The sequence below is a fragment of the Narcine bancroftii genome, chromosome 3 (genome assembly GCF_036971445.1).
Source record: "Narcine bancroftii isolate sNarBan1 chromosome 3, sNarBan1.hap1, whole genome shotgun sequence".
Taxonomy (NCBI): Eukaryota; Metazoa; Chordata; class Chondrichthyes; order Torpediniformes; family Narcinidae; genus Narcine; species Narcine bancroftii.
This window is the reverse complement of record NC_091471.1, coordinates 213306289-213323109: the sequence shown is the minus strand read 5'-3', so window position 1 is coordinate 213323109 and position 16821 is coordinate 213306289. Positions and strand designations below refer to the sequence as shown.

Genomic DNA, 16821 nt, shown 5'->3' with positions numbered 1-16821 from the left:
CCTTAATGACCCTCATAATAGTACTATCATGCCTCCTCTGCTTGGTACTAATTGATGTTTTTACTTTGTAAATTGTGCTCCTCTTGAATGCAGGAGATAACCTGTTAGTCTGCTTGCAGAAGAACCCTATTCACTATATTAGTTGTAATATGAAACAAGTCATCAAAATCATAGAAAGAGTTGAAGGAAGTGGCCCAAACAAATCTTAAACAAGCATTTTTTCCCTCAATTATGCAGCAAACAGGCTGACAAACAGGCCCCTAAGAGTTCAATTATAGTGAAAGTTATTCATTGCAAGTTCAGCCACATGAAGGAAAGTGGCAACAAAAGGACAGCATCATTAGCGTAGCGGTTAGTGCAACGCTGTTACAGCACCAGCGATCGAGAGCAGGATTTGAATCCTGCGCTGTCTGTAAAGAGTTTGTATATTCTCCCTGTGTCTGCAAGGGTTTTCCCCACAGGCTCCAGTTGCATCCCAACGTTCAAAATGTACTGGTGGGGGGGGGGGGGGGGGGGGTTGTAGGTCATTTGGGTGTAATTGGGCAGTACAGGCTTGTGGGCTGAAAGGGCCTGCTGCTGTGCTGTATGTCTATATTAAAAGGAACTGGTTAGGGCTCTGAAGGGTCCTCAGATCATCCTTGTGTCAGATGAAAATAGATGATTGAATGCCGGTGGTAAAGATAAGCCACTTTGGCTCAGGAAATTGTAAACTGTCAAAATGACAGCAGGCATTAGAGGTGACATGAATTTAAGTGGATAGGTACTGGCTAAGGAGAGAAAACACAGTTAAGGTAGGAAGAAATGTGTTCTGCAGGGAAAAAACGGGTTGAAACAATAGATCTTGCTTGTACATCTTGGGAAGGAAGTAAAAGCAAATGATACGAGCTTGAGGCAATATAAGATTGTAAGGAATAGAGGAAAGTTCTCTAGGCTAAACCAACAAATTAAACACATTGCACAAATAATCTTATACCTATCTATCTATAAGATTTAACAGGACATTTTAAAGTCTGCATTTGACCTATATATGAAATATAAACATTGTAAATTTATTTTCCACAGGCCAACAAATGAAGCAGATTTGTTGTTCTTACCTTGCCTTTTACATGTCTTGACTGTTTATCCTCTATTCTTTTGTGCTTGGAAGTCAACAAACCAGATGCAGAGTTACTCATGCTACTCTTAGCCTTGGTATCACTAGCATTCATCATGGAGACTTGGCTGGAAGAACTACTTATACTGTCAGGCTGTTTGTGGGCAACCTTCACCTGTACAGGAGATGGAAGTAGTGGTACGAATGATTTTTCCTTCTCAGTGAGAGATGTAGAAACTCTAAAAGAGAAAAAGTATAGTTTTGACTTTACTGACAAATATTTATATTTACTGTACAAAGGATACATTCAAGGAGTCAGTAGTATTTTTAACCACAACAAAATTGGAATTCATCAATTTGTCGTCTCCCTAGTTCAGCTTTGGACTCCATTTTTAAGAAAGGGTGAGTTTGCACTGGGCAAGGCAGAGAAGATTCCCAAGGTAAAGGTGTTGATGTACAAAGGAAGTTTGTTCAGGTCAAACCCACACATTTTTGGACTTGAGAAGGCCAACAGTTGAACTTACTGAGAATTGACAAGCTGAATGCTGAGACGTTTCCGCGAGTTGGGTTATCTGGAACCATGGGTATAGTTTCAGTATAACTGAGTCAGAGATACGGAGGGAATTTATTTTGTAAGAGGATCAAAACCTTAGGAATTCTCTCTTTCTGAGAGCTTAAAGTTGAATTTACTGACTATACAAACAGCAGTGACTGACACTCATTTAAACTGCAAGAAAATGAAGGCCTGTGGGAAAGAGAGAGATGTTGTTTAAGATTGGAGTGGTCAGGATCTTACTGAATGATCAAGTAGGCTTGGGGGATGATTAGGTTAGGGAGTTGCCAGAGCTGTGGGGGGGGAGGGGTTCTGCAGGCAGAGGTAGCTTATGGAAAGAGATAGAGGAATAGCAAGAAAATAACAAAGACAGTTCAAAGAAAACTCTTCCAATAAAAGCAAAGGTACGCTTTACAGATTTGCCAGAATTGAATTTTCACCACAATATTTTTTTCCATCCTATTATAATCCTATTTCACAAATTATTGTTTGACTTCTTGGCAGCCAGTGAGTGTAGACAAGGGAGTACATGTGAAAACCAGGTTTCTACTTACAAACCAAACTGCTACAGACGTGTTTGATGATGTAGCCTGTGTAGACTGACACTTGTTAAATACAACTGTTTGAAAGTACTGCCAGCAACTATCAAAACTCCATAGAATCACACTTTATTAGGAGAAGGTAAGAAATCATACTAGATTATGAGAGGATAAGAATCGTCAAATTCCTGGAGTCAACATCTCTGAAAATCTATCCTGCAACCATCGTGTCAATGCAATTACGAAGAAGACACATCAGTGGCTATATTTTGTTATGAATTGGAGGAGTTGTCACCAAAGACTTTTGAAAATTTCTGCAGGTGTATCACTGAGAGCATTCTGATTGGTTGCATCATTGTTTAATATGGAGGTGCCAATGCACAGGACAAGAACAGGCGACAAAGGGCTGTAAATTTGGCCAGTGCCAATATGGATATTCATCTTCATCCATTAATAACATCTTTAAGAGGTGGTTCCTCGAGAAAGAATCTTCTTTCACCTACCACCTAGGCCATGTCCTTTTTTCACTGTTACTTACCATCAGGAGTCTGAAGACACATACTCAATGTTTCAAAAACAGCTTCTTCCCCTTTGACATCAGATTTCTGAACAGACAATGAACCTATGGACACCACCTTACTTTTTTGCTCTACTATTTTTTATATCTTGCATTTACAAAATTTTAATTTATAGTCATTTTTACACCTTGTTCCGCACCATTCTGCTGTCACAAATCAACAAATTTTATGACACGTTTGTGACAATAAACTGGATTCTAATTAAAGAAATGTAAACTTTAACCAGGTCTCAAATATTGATTTTGTTTCTTTTTGTGATTGCCACAGTAACTGAATCAGCAAGGCCAAATTCAACAGGTGTCCGATGAGAACTGCTCAACTGCAATACATTAAATCTCTCTAGCTAATTTTAGAAATTGTGATACAAGATACACACCGCTTATGACTAGGTTCCTTATGGCTTGAAGAGAACAACTTATTTTCTTTTTCCAACTTTTGCTTTTTGCTCTCACTTGATTCCGCGTCAATCTGAAGCAAAACATTTCAAACAAAGAAAGTGAAATATAAAAATTTATGTTGACAATTACAATTTACAATCTATATTTACACAATTATTTAAAAAGAACCTGAAAACTCTTCAACACGGGAGCAGCCTGGTAGTTTGACTGGATCAGCATGTGACAACACATCTGCGAATTGCACACTCAGTATTCGACTGCATGGACAAATTTGATCATTGAACTGCCAGGGTCTGGTCCACATGATCAAAATGGAATGAGTCTCTGAGAATGGAACATTACACCATCATGCTTCTCTCCTTCCCCTTCTCCCTCAGTCTATGCCAATCATAGAAACACAAATATCTCAAGGTAAATCCATAGTTACCATTATGACAGGGAAGCAACTGTAAGAAAGGGAATCAAATCTACTTAGAACCAGCAGATTAACCACCAGTGAATTATCTTTTCACTACATTTGCTTGCTTAAGACAAATTGATTCTTTTTAAGAATTCCTGCATGCTGCACATACCTGCTATATAAAATGGATTTACTTTAAGGAATTTTGATATTATTTCCAAAATAAGGTACGAAAAAACTATGGCAAGCAGGGTGAAAACTAATCCAAAAGAGTTCTACAAATATGTTAATGGTAAGAGGAAAGCTAGAGACAAAATTGGTCCCTTAGAAAATCAGAGCGGAAAACTGTGTGTGGAGCCTAGAGAAATGGGGGAGATATTGAACAGTTTCTTTTCTTCGGTATTCACTAAGGAGAAGGATATTGGGAGATGTGAGATAAAAAAAAAAGCAAATTGGGTAAATATGGGGAATATAGAGATTACAAAAGGTGTAGTTTTAAGGCTTTTGAAGAATATAAAGGTGGATAAGTCTCCGGGACCAGACGGGATCTTCTCCAGGACATTGAGAGAAGTGAAGGAGGAAATAGCAGAGGCTCTGGCGGTAATTTTCCAAATGTCATTAGATATGGGGATAGTGCCGGAGGATTGGCGCATTGCGCATGTGGTTCCGTTATTTAAAAAGGGTTCAAGGAGGAAGCCTGGCAACTATCGGCCTGTAAGTTTGACGTCTGTGGTAGGTAAATTAATGGAGAAAATTCTTAGAGATAGTACTTATAAACATCTGGATAGACAGGGTCTGATCAGGAGCACTCAACATGGATTTGTGGGAGGAAGGTCATGTTTGACCAATCTGATTGAATTTTTTGAAGAGGTGACTAGGAATGTGGATGAGGGTAGCGCAGTGGATGTTGTCTATATGGACCAGTAAGGCCTTCGATAAGGTACCACATGGAACGTTAGTTAGGAAGGTGCAGTCTTTAGGTATAAATTTTAAGATAGTCAAATGGATTGAACATTGGCTGAAAGGGAGAGGCCAGAGAGTGGTAGTGGATAATTGTCTGTCAGGTTGGAGGCCGGTGACCAGTGGTGTGCCTCAAGGATCTGTATTGGGCCCATTGTTGTTCGTTATATACATTAATGATCTAGATGATGGGGTGGTGAATTGGATTAGTAAATATGCAGACGATACTAAGATAGGTGGAATAGTGGATAATGAAGAAGGTTTTCAAGGATTGCAGAGGGATTTGGGCTGCTTAGAAAAGTGGGCTGAAAAATGGCAGATGGAATTTAATGCTGATAAGTGTGAGGTGCTTCATTTTGGTAAGAAGAATCAGAATAGGACATACGTGGTAAATGGGAGAGCATTGAGGAATACAGAAGAGCAGAAAGATTTAGGAGTAACGGTACATCGTTCCCTGAAGGTAGAAACTCACGTGAATAGGGTGGTGAAGAAGGCTTTTAGTATGTTGGCCTTTATCAATCATTGCATGGAATATAGGAGTTGGGAGGTGATGTTGAGATTGTATAAGACGTTGGTGCGGCCTAATTTGGAATTCTGTGTGCAGTTCTGGTCGCCTAATTATAGGAAGGATATAAACAGAGTGGAGAGAGTGCAGAGAAGGTTTACCAGAATGTTACCTGGGTTTAAGCATCTAGAGTATAGGGAGAGATTGGGCAGATTAGGTCTTTATTCTTTGGAGTGTAGAAGGTTGAGAGGGGATTTGATAGAAGTATTTAAGATTATGAAAGGGATAGACAGAGTGGATGTGGATAGACTATTTCCGTTAAGAGGAGGAAAGATTAAAACAAGAGGACATGAGTTAAGAATTAAGGGGCAGAGGTTTAGAGGTAACATGAGGGGGAACTTCTTTACTCAAAGAGTGGTAGCCGTGTGGAATGATCTTCCGGGAGAAATAGTGGCGGCGGAGTCAATTGTATTATTTAAGAAAAGGTTGGACAGGTATATGGATGAGAAGAAGATGGAGGGTTATGGGTATTGTGCAGGGAGGTGGGACTAGAAAGGGGTGTTTGGTTCGGTGCGGACTAGAAGGGCCTAATGGCCTGTTTCCGTGCTGTAATTGTTATGTTATGTTATGTTATACATTGAGGAAGAAAATCCTGGGAATACTCAAGTCAGTAACAGCAGAGAGAGAAAATAATTTATTTCATACTGATGACCTTACACCAGAATTGAAATAGTTCAGAGAAAATGGTTTTAGCAACAGAAAATTGTAGGAGGGATACAACAAAAGGTCTGTGATAGGGTGGAAGGGAAATTAAATGACAAGAGGGAAGCTAGTACAAGGAAAAGCAAGTAAACATGGGAAAAGTCAATAAATATGGGAAACATCATCTCAAATTGCTGAACACAAATGTTAATCGTCATTTGTTGCATAATTTTCCTAGTATTTAGTCATTGCTCTTTTATTTTAACACTCCTCCCCCATTCCACCCGCATCCATATTACTTCTGTATCTAAATATATTAGCAGTCTTATATGGCCACAAATTTTTTTTTAAGTAAACCTTGAGAGACTGAAGCCATTGTTTTTTGGTCTTCAATGGAATTTCCATGTCCTAATTATCTATTAAATTCATCTTTCAGACTCCTGGCTTGAGTTGAATCAGACTTTTCACAAGTTGCATTCCAATTTTACCCAGATAATCCTACATAACACTTGCTCCACTGCATCAAAGACTGCATTGGTGCTGCCTCCCATACCATGCAGATATTGGCAATGTCATTAACTTCACCACCAACTTACACTCTGGCCCTTAACTTTACCTGGAAACCTCTCTCCCTTTGTCTCTATCTCAGGGGACATACTATCCACTGACATTCGTTACAACCCCAACTCCCACAGCTACCTGATAATTCCTCTATCCATTGTCCTTTGTACGGATATCATCCCTTTCTCACAATTCTTCTGCCTCTCCCTCATCCATTCTCAAAAATGAGATCTTCTATTCCAGGATATCTGGAATGTCCTTTCTTTGATAAATGTGGAATTTTACCCCCTTTCCCCACCCATAGTCACTGATATAGCCCATAACTGTATCTCTTCCATTTTCATGCTTCTGCCCTCTGCTCACTTATCCTCAAGCAGAACAAGAACAGAGTCCCTCTGGTCCTCACTTTCCACCTCACTAGCCCTCCGCATCCAACACCTATCCCTGACACTGCAGCGTGATCCCACTGCCAGCCCTATTGAACCCTCCTCACCAGGCATCAGTCTCTCTGAAGCACCATTTTCTGCCCTTCCCTCTCCTTTCACCTTCCTTGGGCTCTTCCCACAGTAATCTCACAAAGTGCATATCTTGTCCCTATATCTTCCCATCCCCTCAACTCCATTCAGGGCCACAAGCAGATCTTCCAAGTGAGACAGAACTGTACATGCACGTCATCCAACCTAATCTGCTGCATTAGGTTGCGGTGTAGCCCCCTCTACATTAGAAAGGCCAACATACATTGGATTGCATCACCAAACACCTATGCTCTGTTTGTGGGTCTATGCTTGAGCTTCTTGTAGCCAACCACCAATTCCCTCAACCATTCCTTCACAGATAGATCAGTCCTTGGCATCATCCACTGTCAGCATAAGGCCAAGAGTAAACATGAACAACACAATCCTCATCCCAGTTCCCATTAAACTTCTCTGATTCCTGTGAAATTTATGATAATACCGTGCAAGAGCTTAAAAAAAAAAGTGAATTAAAAGCAATATCAGGGAATTAATAACTGGAAGATCTACCTATCTGTGCTGGATTATCAAAGTTTGATTGTAAATCAACAAAGAAATTCTTACAGCAAGAGAGTTCAAATAGCAAAAGAAAATCTCTTTTGAAGAATTGGAACAGGTTGCAACATCGCAAATTTCAATATTCGGACTTTAAAAGAAGCTTGTCTATTCAAATAAAAATAAATAGCATAATTTTTTTTGATGGAAATGTAACAACTATAAGGATTATTACAACAATTTAATGAAAACAATTCAGCTGGTAAAGGCATGAGAAGTTCACAAATCAAGCACAAGTTATGTGATTGTAGCATGAAAGAGGACCTTAATAAGAACGAAATATTCAACTATTTCTTCCAGAATGCAATTTTGGGCATTAAGAATTTTCTGGACTTGACTGATTGCTTCTTTCCTTAAACAAAAATTCCAAACTGGAACAGTGAACACAATGAAAATAGAAAACAATTTTGGGAAAACTGGGAACCCTATTATTTGGACAGAATAATTTGTAATCCAATAAAACGTCAGATGTGAGAGAAAAATGGGAGGAGAAAATACCTTGGAAAAAAAACTCTTACAGAAGGTAGTAATTACAACATTATCATTGACATTTTCCAAGGAGACATTCCAGATGTTTAACCGGCAAGAAGTATGACAATATACTGCCTGGACATGCATGAATTTGGAGGGGAGGTAAGTTGGTCCCTACAGCCACCGACATTCAAGACATTTGAGAAAGATCGCTGAAGATAACTTGACGACCCTGGTCATAATCCAGTGCCGTAAGGAGTTTATACTTTATCCACAAATCTGCGTGGGTTTCCATCCTTCAAAATGTACATAGGTTGTAGGTTAATTGGGTGGCACAAGCTTGTGGGCTGGAAGGGCCTGTATGTCTGAATTAAAATCTCAGTCCTTTCTGGGAAGTTACAAAGAGAAGTGAAGACTATGCCATCAGTGAAAATCCCACTTTTGACTCCATGATAAAAGCTGTTGATGACAGATCTTAAAGATACCCATTGCCCTAATCTTAATGCTGAGGAACTTTAGCTATTGTGTCACAAGTTTGCAAAAATCCTCACAAGAGTGCTGGAAAATTGACCCATCTTCTTCTGGCCCTACAGCTCATTAGCCAGTGATGCCTGGTCAAAGGAAGCATAGAAATTAATAGTTTTTTTTGCTGCTTTAAGGAGGAAATATAAGCAATAGAAAAACTCACTGCATGCTTTCTCTTGGTCTTGCCTGATGAGCTTTCTTTGCTCTCCTTCAACCCTTCCTTATTCTTCTGGTTCATATGTCCCATTGTACACATCTTGGGTAGTTTGTCCTCATTGCCAGGTGGCAATGGGATTCTTGAAAGCAAACTTAAATCAATTTTTACCATTAATGGCATATTACTTTTGTTATCTCTTATTGGAGAGAGCAAACTTCCAATACTCCCTGAAGAAAAAACTTGATTTTTGAGGATGTTATCTTTTGTTTGATTGACATGCTTACTTAGTTTAGTCCTTTCCTTTGTGATAACTTTCTGAGTGTTACTGCCATTTTCTTCTTTGACCTTACCAGCAGGTTTATTAATGTTATTGTGAACTTCCTCCCTAACATGACTGCCAGCTTTGTTGCCGTTGGTCCTGGTTAGCTGCTTCCCCTTATTGGCAGGCTGAAAGTTGGTAGCCCTGTTTGCCTCTTTGACCCCAGTGGAAGACTTACTAATGTTTGTATCATTTATGTTCCTGACCTCGGCAGACTTATGGAAGGTAGACCTGCTTGCCTCCCTAGCCAATTTACCAGTTTTAGCCTCATTTTCATTATTTTCCAGTCTCTGAGATACATGGGCAGCAAAAGGCAGTGGTTTGTCTTTGGTGGAACAATGGTCTATGGACAAGGAGCAGTTATCTGTAAATTGCTTGCATTTGGGAGCATTCTGTACACGACCCTTGTGCTTTTTCCTTTCTATTGAAATCTTGGCTGAAGATTCAGTTCCCCTGTTCTCACTTGACCGCTGCCCATCTTTTACTTTGGCCCATTCTGTGCAAAGCTGGTCTTTGTCACCAGACTTGCAAGCTTCATTTTCTTGCTTTGCTCCAGGCACAAAGGTTATAATAGGTTTGTTAGGTTGCTTTTCCTGAACAGCTTGTTGCTGATCATGTAGGGCAGGGGATTCCTGCTGTCTGCTTCTGCTTGGAGAAGGTTCCTCTGTCATTCTCTTCTCTCTGCTGGAGCCTGTACCATCATGGATCTCCTTTGTAACAGATCGCTTATTGTCCTGGGAAATGCGTCCCATTAAAGACTCACTGTGGCTCTTGGAAGGTATGACTGGCTGCTTGTCATTCAGCCAGTTATCAAGTTTCCATTTATTTGTTAGAGAAGGATCAGGCTGCAACAGACGACAGAACACGAAAAAGAAGTCAGCTCCAATATAAATGTCAAACACACACACAGACAGTTATAAAAATGCAAAGCAATAAAATTGTTCCAACTTTAACATTTAATATTACTGCTGCAAATTTTAAGTAGTTCTACCTCTCATTTATACGAGAATCTTAATGCAAACATAAACCAGAAATAAGTGTCCCTTTGATTTTGAGAAATTGAACATGGAGTTTCTGGAAATTTTTAACTCCCATTTATGGGGGATTTTGCTGCATTCCTCAAGGTAAGAATCAGGAGAAAAACTAATTTTGGGAGGGGAAGGAAGTGGGGAGGTGACAAAATCATTTAGCAAAACAAAATGCAGTAAAACCCATTATCCAGAATTCAAGCAACCGATAGCTTCAAGTAACCAGCAAAGGAAATCGTCGAAAATAAGTAGGTTAAAAAATATGGAAGTTTAAAATCATTGTGCATCATCATTAGTTCTCCAATCACGCAACATGTAATTTCAAGCAATGGGAAAATACACATCCAGCATCCACCAGTCCCGACAGGTGCCGGACACTAGGGGTTTTTACTATATTCTCCATGCCAGTTTAGAGTATTTGTGAACAAAAATGTTCATTTTTGACCCAGCACATCAGTGTTAATTATAATCTGAATCCAAGCAAATCTCATCTGCCAACACGAGGTCTGTACCCTCCATTCCTTGTCCATTCACATCTGTCTAAGTGCATCTATGCGATCATATCTGCTTCCACTGCCTCCCCTGGCAGCACCTTCCAGACACCTACTACTTGCCTCACAAATCTCCTTTCATATTTCCCCCTCTCAACTCTACTATATGACTTTCTCATCCAGAGAAAAACACTCTTGACTATCTATTCTATGCTCTCATAATTTTATAACCTTCCATCAGTCACCCCTCAGCTTCTGGCACTCCAGAGGGAAAAACAAGTTTGACAATCCTTTTTTTTGTTGCCAATGCACTCCAATGCAAAAAACATCCTGCTGCACCCTCTCGCAAACAGGTACGGCACATGCATAGTAGGGCAACCATAACTGCACATAACACTCCAAACATGGTTGAACTGTAGGTTTACAGTTTTATACAACTGCAACACAAGTTCCTGACGTTTATAGTCAATGCCGTGATTGAAGGCAAGCATGCAGGTCTGCCTTCTGTGCTAATCTATACACTGTGTTGCCTCTTCCAGGGAACTTATGAACTCGCACAAGATTCCTCTGTGATATCAATGCCCCCAAGGGTCCTGATATTTTTTGAATAGGTTTGAGAATTTATGTACTTTTAAGAAGCAATTTTAAAAAAATCTAACACATAACAATACATTGTAAAATTGCATTAACTATCTCTAGGTTCTAAAGCCTCTCTTTGTAGCGGTGCTATGGCAGCACTACAACTTGCAGGAGGCATAAAACCGGCCATGTGACATCAGTGTGTGATGAAGTCAGCGCATGCCGAGCGTATGATTCTGGCTTTTAAAATGTTGTGCGGCTGTCAAAAGAGTAAATCCGTTTGATTCACTCGAGAAAGGCCTTGTATGGTTATTTAGTCGTATCCACTGCAATTTCAGTGGCCAAAATTGGTGACCTCGACGAATCCAAAAACGTATTTTTGGACAAACATGGACTCTGCTGATGTGAAAATACCATCTTTCTGGACAGCTGAGCCTGAACAGGCTGAAGCACAATTTCACCCTTGCAAAGACAAAATGGAAATAGCTCGTTATTATCAATTTGACAGTACCCTAGACTAGGCTGTCACTAAGAGGGTCAGCGACTTTCTATGGGATTCACCACATACCGGCAAATATGATGATTTAAAAGCACTTTTATTACATGTGTATGGTATGTCCCGTAGGGAAATGGCAGCCAAACTACTACATTTCACTAGGTTGGGAGACCGCACCCTTTCAGAACTAATGGATGAAATGCTGTTCCCGGCAGCTGGCGAAAGTCCCAATATGTTATTCAAGCAGCTCTTTTTAGAACGATTGCCAGATGATATTAGGCTCTTGGTATCCAAGTGTTCATTTGAAGACCCAAGAGCTGTAGCAACAGAGGCAGACATTCTATGGCTGGCTAAAAAGCACAGCAAGGAAAGACAAGTCTGCACAACCAAACCCTCTGATATTGACCCCATATCACACTCTAGTGCTCTTAGCACATCACTCCCTATAAGCAGGCAACGCCCCAAGACAAGCAAGCAGTCTGTGGACACCTCATCTTAATGTTATTACAACAGGAGTAGGGGAATAAATGCCCACAAGTGCCTTCCACCCTGCCCATTTGCGGGAAACCCCCATAAAGGTTGAGGCGGTTGGCAAGAAACCTGCAAGCCTACTGTATGCATGGGACCAGTTGTCCTGACGAAAATTTCTGGTGGTCACAGGTTCAGAAGTTAGTGTATTTCCACCCACTGGTTTTGACACATGCCAGCCTATCCCAGTTCTGCAACTACAAGCAGTTAACAGTTCTAACATTCCGACCTTTGCCACCAGGAAGATGAAGATCAAGTTCGAGAATCATCTCCACACTTGACCATTTGTTATAGCAGCAGTATCCCGACCTTTGGTACAGATTTTCTTCGGGCTCATTCATTCCTCATCGAATTAAAAGAGTGTCGGCTAATAGATGGAACTACTTTTCCGACTATTCCTCTGGCAAATGCCTGTACTCCTGCTCTGTGCATTCAAACATTAAGTAAACCAGTAGATGTTTGAAGATTTCCCTGAGGTTACTACTCTACAATTTTCTGCCTCCACCGCAAAGCATGGCATTACTCATCCCATTTGTACTAAGGGCCCTCCTATCCTAGCTAAAGAGTGCCACTTGCCTCCAGAGAAGCTGTGCTTAGCTAAGGAAGAATTTACCAAGATGGAGGAACTAGGCATAATTCAGAAGTCTGACAGTCCCTGGGCATCACCTTTACACATGGTCCTGAAACACACAGAGCTTGGTGACCTGTGGAGATTACAGGCGTCTTAACGATGCTACCATCCTGGATTGTTATCCGATACTTCATATTCAGGATTTCTCGGCTAACTTGATTGGAGTGAAGATCTTCTCCAAGATAGACCTGGTGCGTGGCTACCACTAAGTACCAGTAGAGCCAGAGGACATTCCAAAATCAGCAATAATTATCCTGTTTGGGTTGTTTCAATTTTTACGAATGCTATTTGTATTAAAGAATGTCGCTCAATCATTTCAACGGGTGATGGATGCTTTAGGATGTGCTATGACCAATGTCTTCATTTACCTCAATGGTATTTTAGTGGCCAGTGGGACTCAGGATGAACATTTGGGAATATCTTCATATACTTTTCATTCGTCTTCAAAAGTTTGGACTGACCACCAATCTGGATAAACGCGATTTTGGACAAGAAATTATTGATTTCTTGGGTCATAGGATTACTCAGGAAGGCATGACTCTGCTGCCATCCAAAGTTGAGGCCATTACTCAAGTCCTGCTACGGTTAAAAGCCTGCAGAAATTCTTGAGAATGGTAAATTTTTACTATTGGTTTCTTCCAGGAGCAACTCATATCATGAAGCCTCTTTTTGATTTACTGTCCAGAAACACCAGAACCATCCATTGGACTGAAGAGGGAAACAATGTCTTCTTGAAGACAAAAGCTTTGCTGACTCATGTCACTGTGCTCAGCTACCCAGTTTTAAATGCAGCCACTGCCCTTTCTACAGACGCATCCAGTATGGCCGTAGGAGGTGCACTTCATCAATATGTCATTGAAACCATTAGCATTCTTAAAATACCAACTTCGTGAAGCAGAGAAGAAATACAGTGCTTTTAATAAGGAGCTTTTGGTCATTTACCTGTCTATTTGATTCCGCTATTTTTTTTGGGGGGGCAGAGATTTTACTACATACACTAGCCACAAGCCCTTAATATTTGCATTTTCCAAGATTGCATAGCCCTGGTCAGCTTGACAACAATGCCAATTATCATTTATTTCAGAATTATCCACAAAAATACTACTTATTTCCAGAAAAGACAATGTAGTAGCTGATGCACTTTCCCTCTCTGCTCCACTTGAGGTTTCGTCTGTATTGTCCGCTTTGGAGTTAATGGCAAACTACTCCTCTGTGATATATCAACAGGACACTCATGCCCAGTAGTTCTGGCATCATGGAAACATCGAATATTCGACTCTGTGCATGGTCTCTCACATCCATTGATTAGACTGACCGTTTGTATTGATTTGGACAGGTTCATGTGGCACAGTCTTAAAAAAGACGTTACACAAATGGCATGGTCCTGCATTGCCTGCCTAAAAGCAAAAGTTCAGCAGCACTAAGACACCACTCCAGTCCTTCCCTGCAGTTACTCGGCATTTTGCATGTGTCCACATGGACATTGTTCGTCCGCTTCCTGTTTCAAGAGGATACCATTACCTTTTTACAGTAATAGGTTTACGTGGTGGCCCGAGGCCATGCCTATGGTAGATGTTACTACAGACTCTTGTGCTCGGGCGCTCCTCAGTTCCTGGGTGTCTCATTTTGGTTTACCGATGCATGTTAATTTAGATCGAGGACCACAATTTACTTGCTCGCTGTGGACGGCCTTGTTTCGCTTGCTCGGATCAACAATTCATCATACTCAGGCCAACGATGGAAAGATTTTGTCGAAATCTCAAGTCAGCCTTGATGGCTCAGTTAGAGGGCCTGAACTGGGCTGATGAGCTGCCCTGGGTATTACTGGGCATTCGAACAACTCCAAAGGAGGATCTCCCAGCTTCATCTGCGGAGCTCGTGTATGGCACACTTTTGGGCGTCCCAGAGGAGTTCGTCCTATACCATTCCAACTCCAACAATGATCCTAAGGAACTGTTGAGCAGGCTGAAGTAGACCGTAGGAAAATTGACCCCATACCACTATTGTCGCATGGAGAACACTCTTCTTTTGTGTCTGAAGATCTAAAAAATTGCGAATATCTTCATCCAAAGGGGAACACTTGGTCAACCTTTATAGCGCCCTACTAGGGATTTTATAATATACTCAGACAAATTAGTTCGACCTGTATTTTGCACTTTGGAGGGAAGCCACAGTCTTAAACCAGCTCAAGAGGACAAATCCTCCCCACTGCAGTAGCTAACAGTCCAACACAGATGACGACCACCTAAAAAAGTGGGGGTGGGACCCATGTAGCAGCACTATGGCGGCACTACAACTCCCAAGAGGCATCGAACCAGACATGTGATGACAGTGTGTGATGACAACAGTTTGTGATTCTGGCTTTTAAAAGGTTGCGCAAGTGATAAAGAGTAAATCCATTTGATTCACTCTAGAAATGCCTTGTGTGGTTATTTCACCGTGACCCCTGCGATTCCAGTGGCCACATCTTGATAGAATCCCAGACTGGTCACAGCATAGAACAAGTCCATTCACCTCATTAAGTCTGTTGGGTTTTATGTAAACTTTTTCCTTCAAGATACTTATTTAGGTCACTTTTGAATCCTACAATCGAAGCTCCCTTCATTACTACCCTGGCAGTTCACTTCAAACTTGACCACTTATTTAAAAATGTCTTTGTTCAGATAAGGTATTTTCTATCCTTTTGCAATTAGCAGCACGCTGTCCAAGCTCAAGGCTCATCAGCACTGATGCTAATCTGCAGCAATGACTGGTCTGATTAGCTGGAGCAAGGAACAAGATAGGAATGTGGACCAGATGTCGGGACAGTAACGCCACAGCCAGGGAGGGGATAAGGGGGAATAAACAACATGGTGGGAAATAGGACCAGGTGTGTGGCTGGGGAAGTGGTCAAAAACTTGGATATGTGTGGGCAAAGGTAGGGAACAGTGAATGTGTTCCAAGTGCGTGGCTGAAAACGAGGTTCAGGAATGTGGGCTAGGTTCCAGTTGAGTGGGGAGCTGGATGTTGGAGAGCAGCCAGAAGCCCGAGGTTGAGGGTGGGTGAGGGGTTGAGAGGGAAGGAAGCAGCAGACAAGGGCTGTTTTAATTGAAGGGTATGAGACAGAGAACAATGATTTTATACCTTTATAAGATGTTGCATTTTATCTACAGTTTACATTGATAATGGAAAGTGTGTTTAAGGGAGCATTGATATCACAGAGTGATTTTGTGGTACAAGTCCATAGTATCGAAACACAGTGGATAGGATGTCAAAGAAGGCATACAGAATCCTTGCCTTTAAAAAGTAAATCACTCTCCCCTGACTCTACAAGGGATGGTGCCTACATTTAAACAAAAGGCAATTTTCACTTCACATCAAAGGTTTCTTTTCAAGTCACGTTTATTGGCATCTGATTGGACAAGTACAACCTGACAAAACAGCATTCTCCCGTCCTCGGTTCAAAACACACAGAGACAACCAGACATAATGCACATACAGACAAAAAATAATACATATGCAGGACAAGTATTTTATCTATACAAATAAATAAATACGGTTTGATGAATATGAGCGTCTCGAATAGTTAAAGTGACCAGTTCCTTTGGTTGTTCAACTGTCTCATTGCCCATAGGAAGAAACTGTTCCTTAGCCTGGTGATGATGGCTTTGATACTCATGTGTCTCTTCCCCAGTGGAAGCAGCTGAAAGATGTTGTATGCAGGGTGGAATGGATTCTCAATGATTTTGTCCTCTTCAGAGAACAATCCTCGAAGATCACATCAATGGGTGGGAGGATGACTCCACATCCTCTCTGCCAGTCTTATGGTCCTGTGGACTGGCCTCCGATCAATTTCTATGCAGCAATATGATCCAACAGGTAGTCTTGTCCCCTTCAGTCTTCTCAGGAAGTGCAGTTGCTGTTGCGCCTTCCTGACAAGTGAGATGTTGAGAGCCCAAAATAGATCACTAGTGAGGTGAACTCCAAGGAACTTGGTGCTCTCCACTCTCGTACTATAAGAGTTGTTGATGTGTAGTGGAGGGTGGTCGTTCCTGTTCCTCCTGAAGTCCACAATTATCTCTTTTGTCTTGTCCACCTTGTGACTCAGGTTGTTATTCTCGCACCAGTTCATGAAAGATCAGCTCCTTGAATGGTGCAACAACAACAACCTTGTGCTCAACACTAGCAAAACCAAGGAGATGATTGTGGACTTCAGAAGGAAGTCAGGAGAACATGACACTCTGTAGTGGAGAAGGTCAAG

The 16821-nt window shown here is 41.1% G+C and overlaps 1 protein-coding gene across 5 annotated transcripts in view; it reads right to left on the bottom strand.

The window, feature by feature from the left end:
* LOC138758104 (AF4/FMR2 family member 1-like) overlaps window positions 1–16821 on the bottom strand; it is a 192669-nt gene that overhangs the window by 12711 nt on the left and 163137 nt on the right. For all 5 annotated transcript variants that reach the window (XM_069926545.1, XM_069926547.1, XM_069926544.1 and 2 more), the window contains 3 exons: window positions 8516–9673; window positions 3140–3231; window positions 1095–1332 (listed from right to left, as the gene is read on the bottom strand). In XM_069926545.1, coding sequence (XP_069782646.1) covers window positions 1095–1332; window positions 3140–3231; window positions 8516–9673 — 1488 coding nt within the window. The remainder of the gene's footprint in view (window positions 1–1094; window positions 1333–3139; window positions 3232–8515; window positions 9674–16821) is intronic.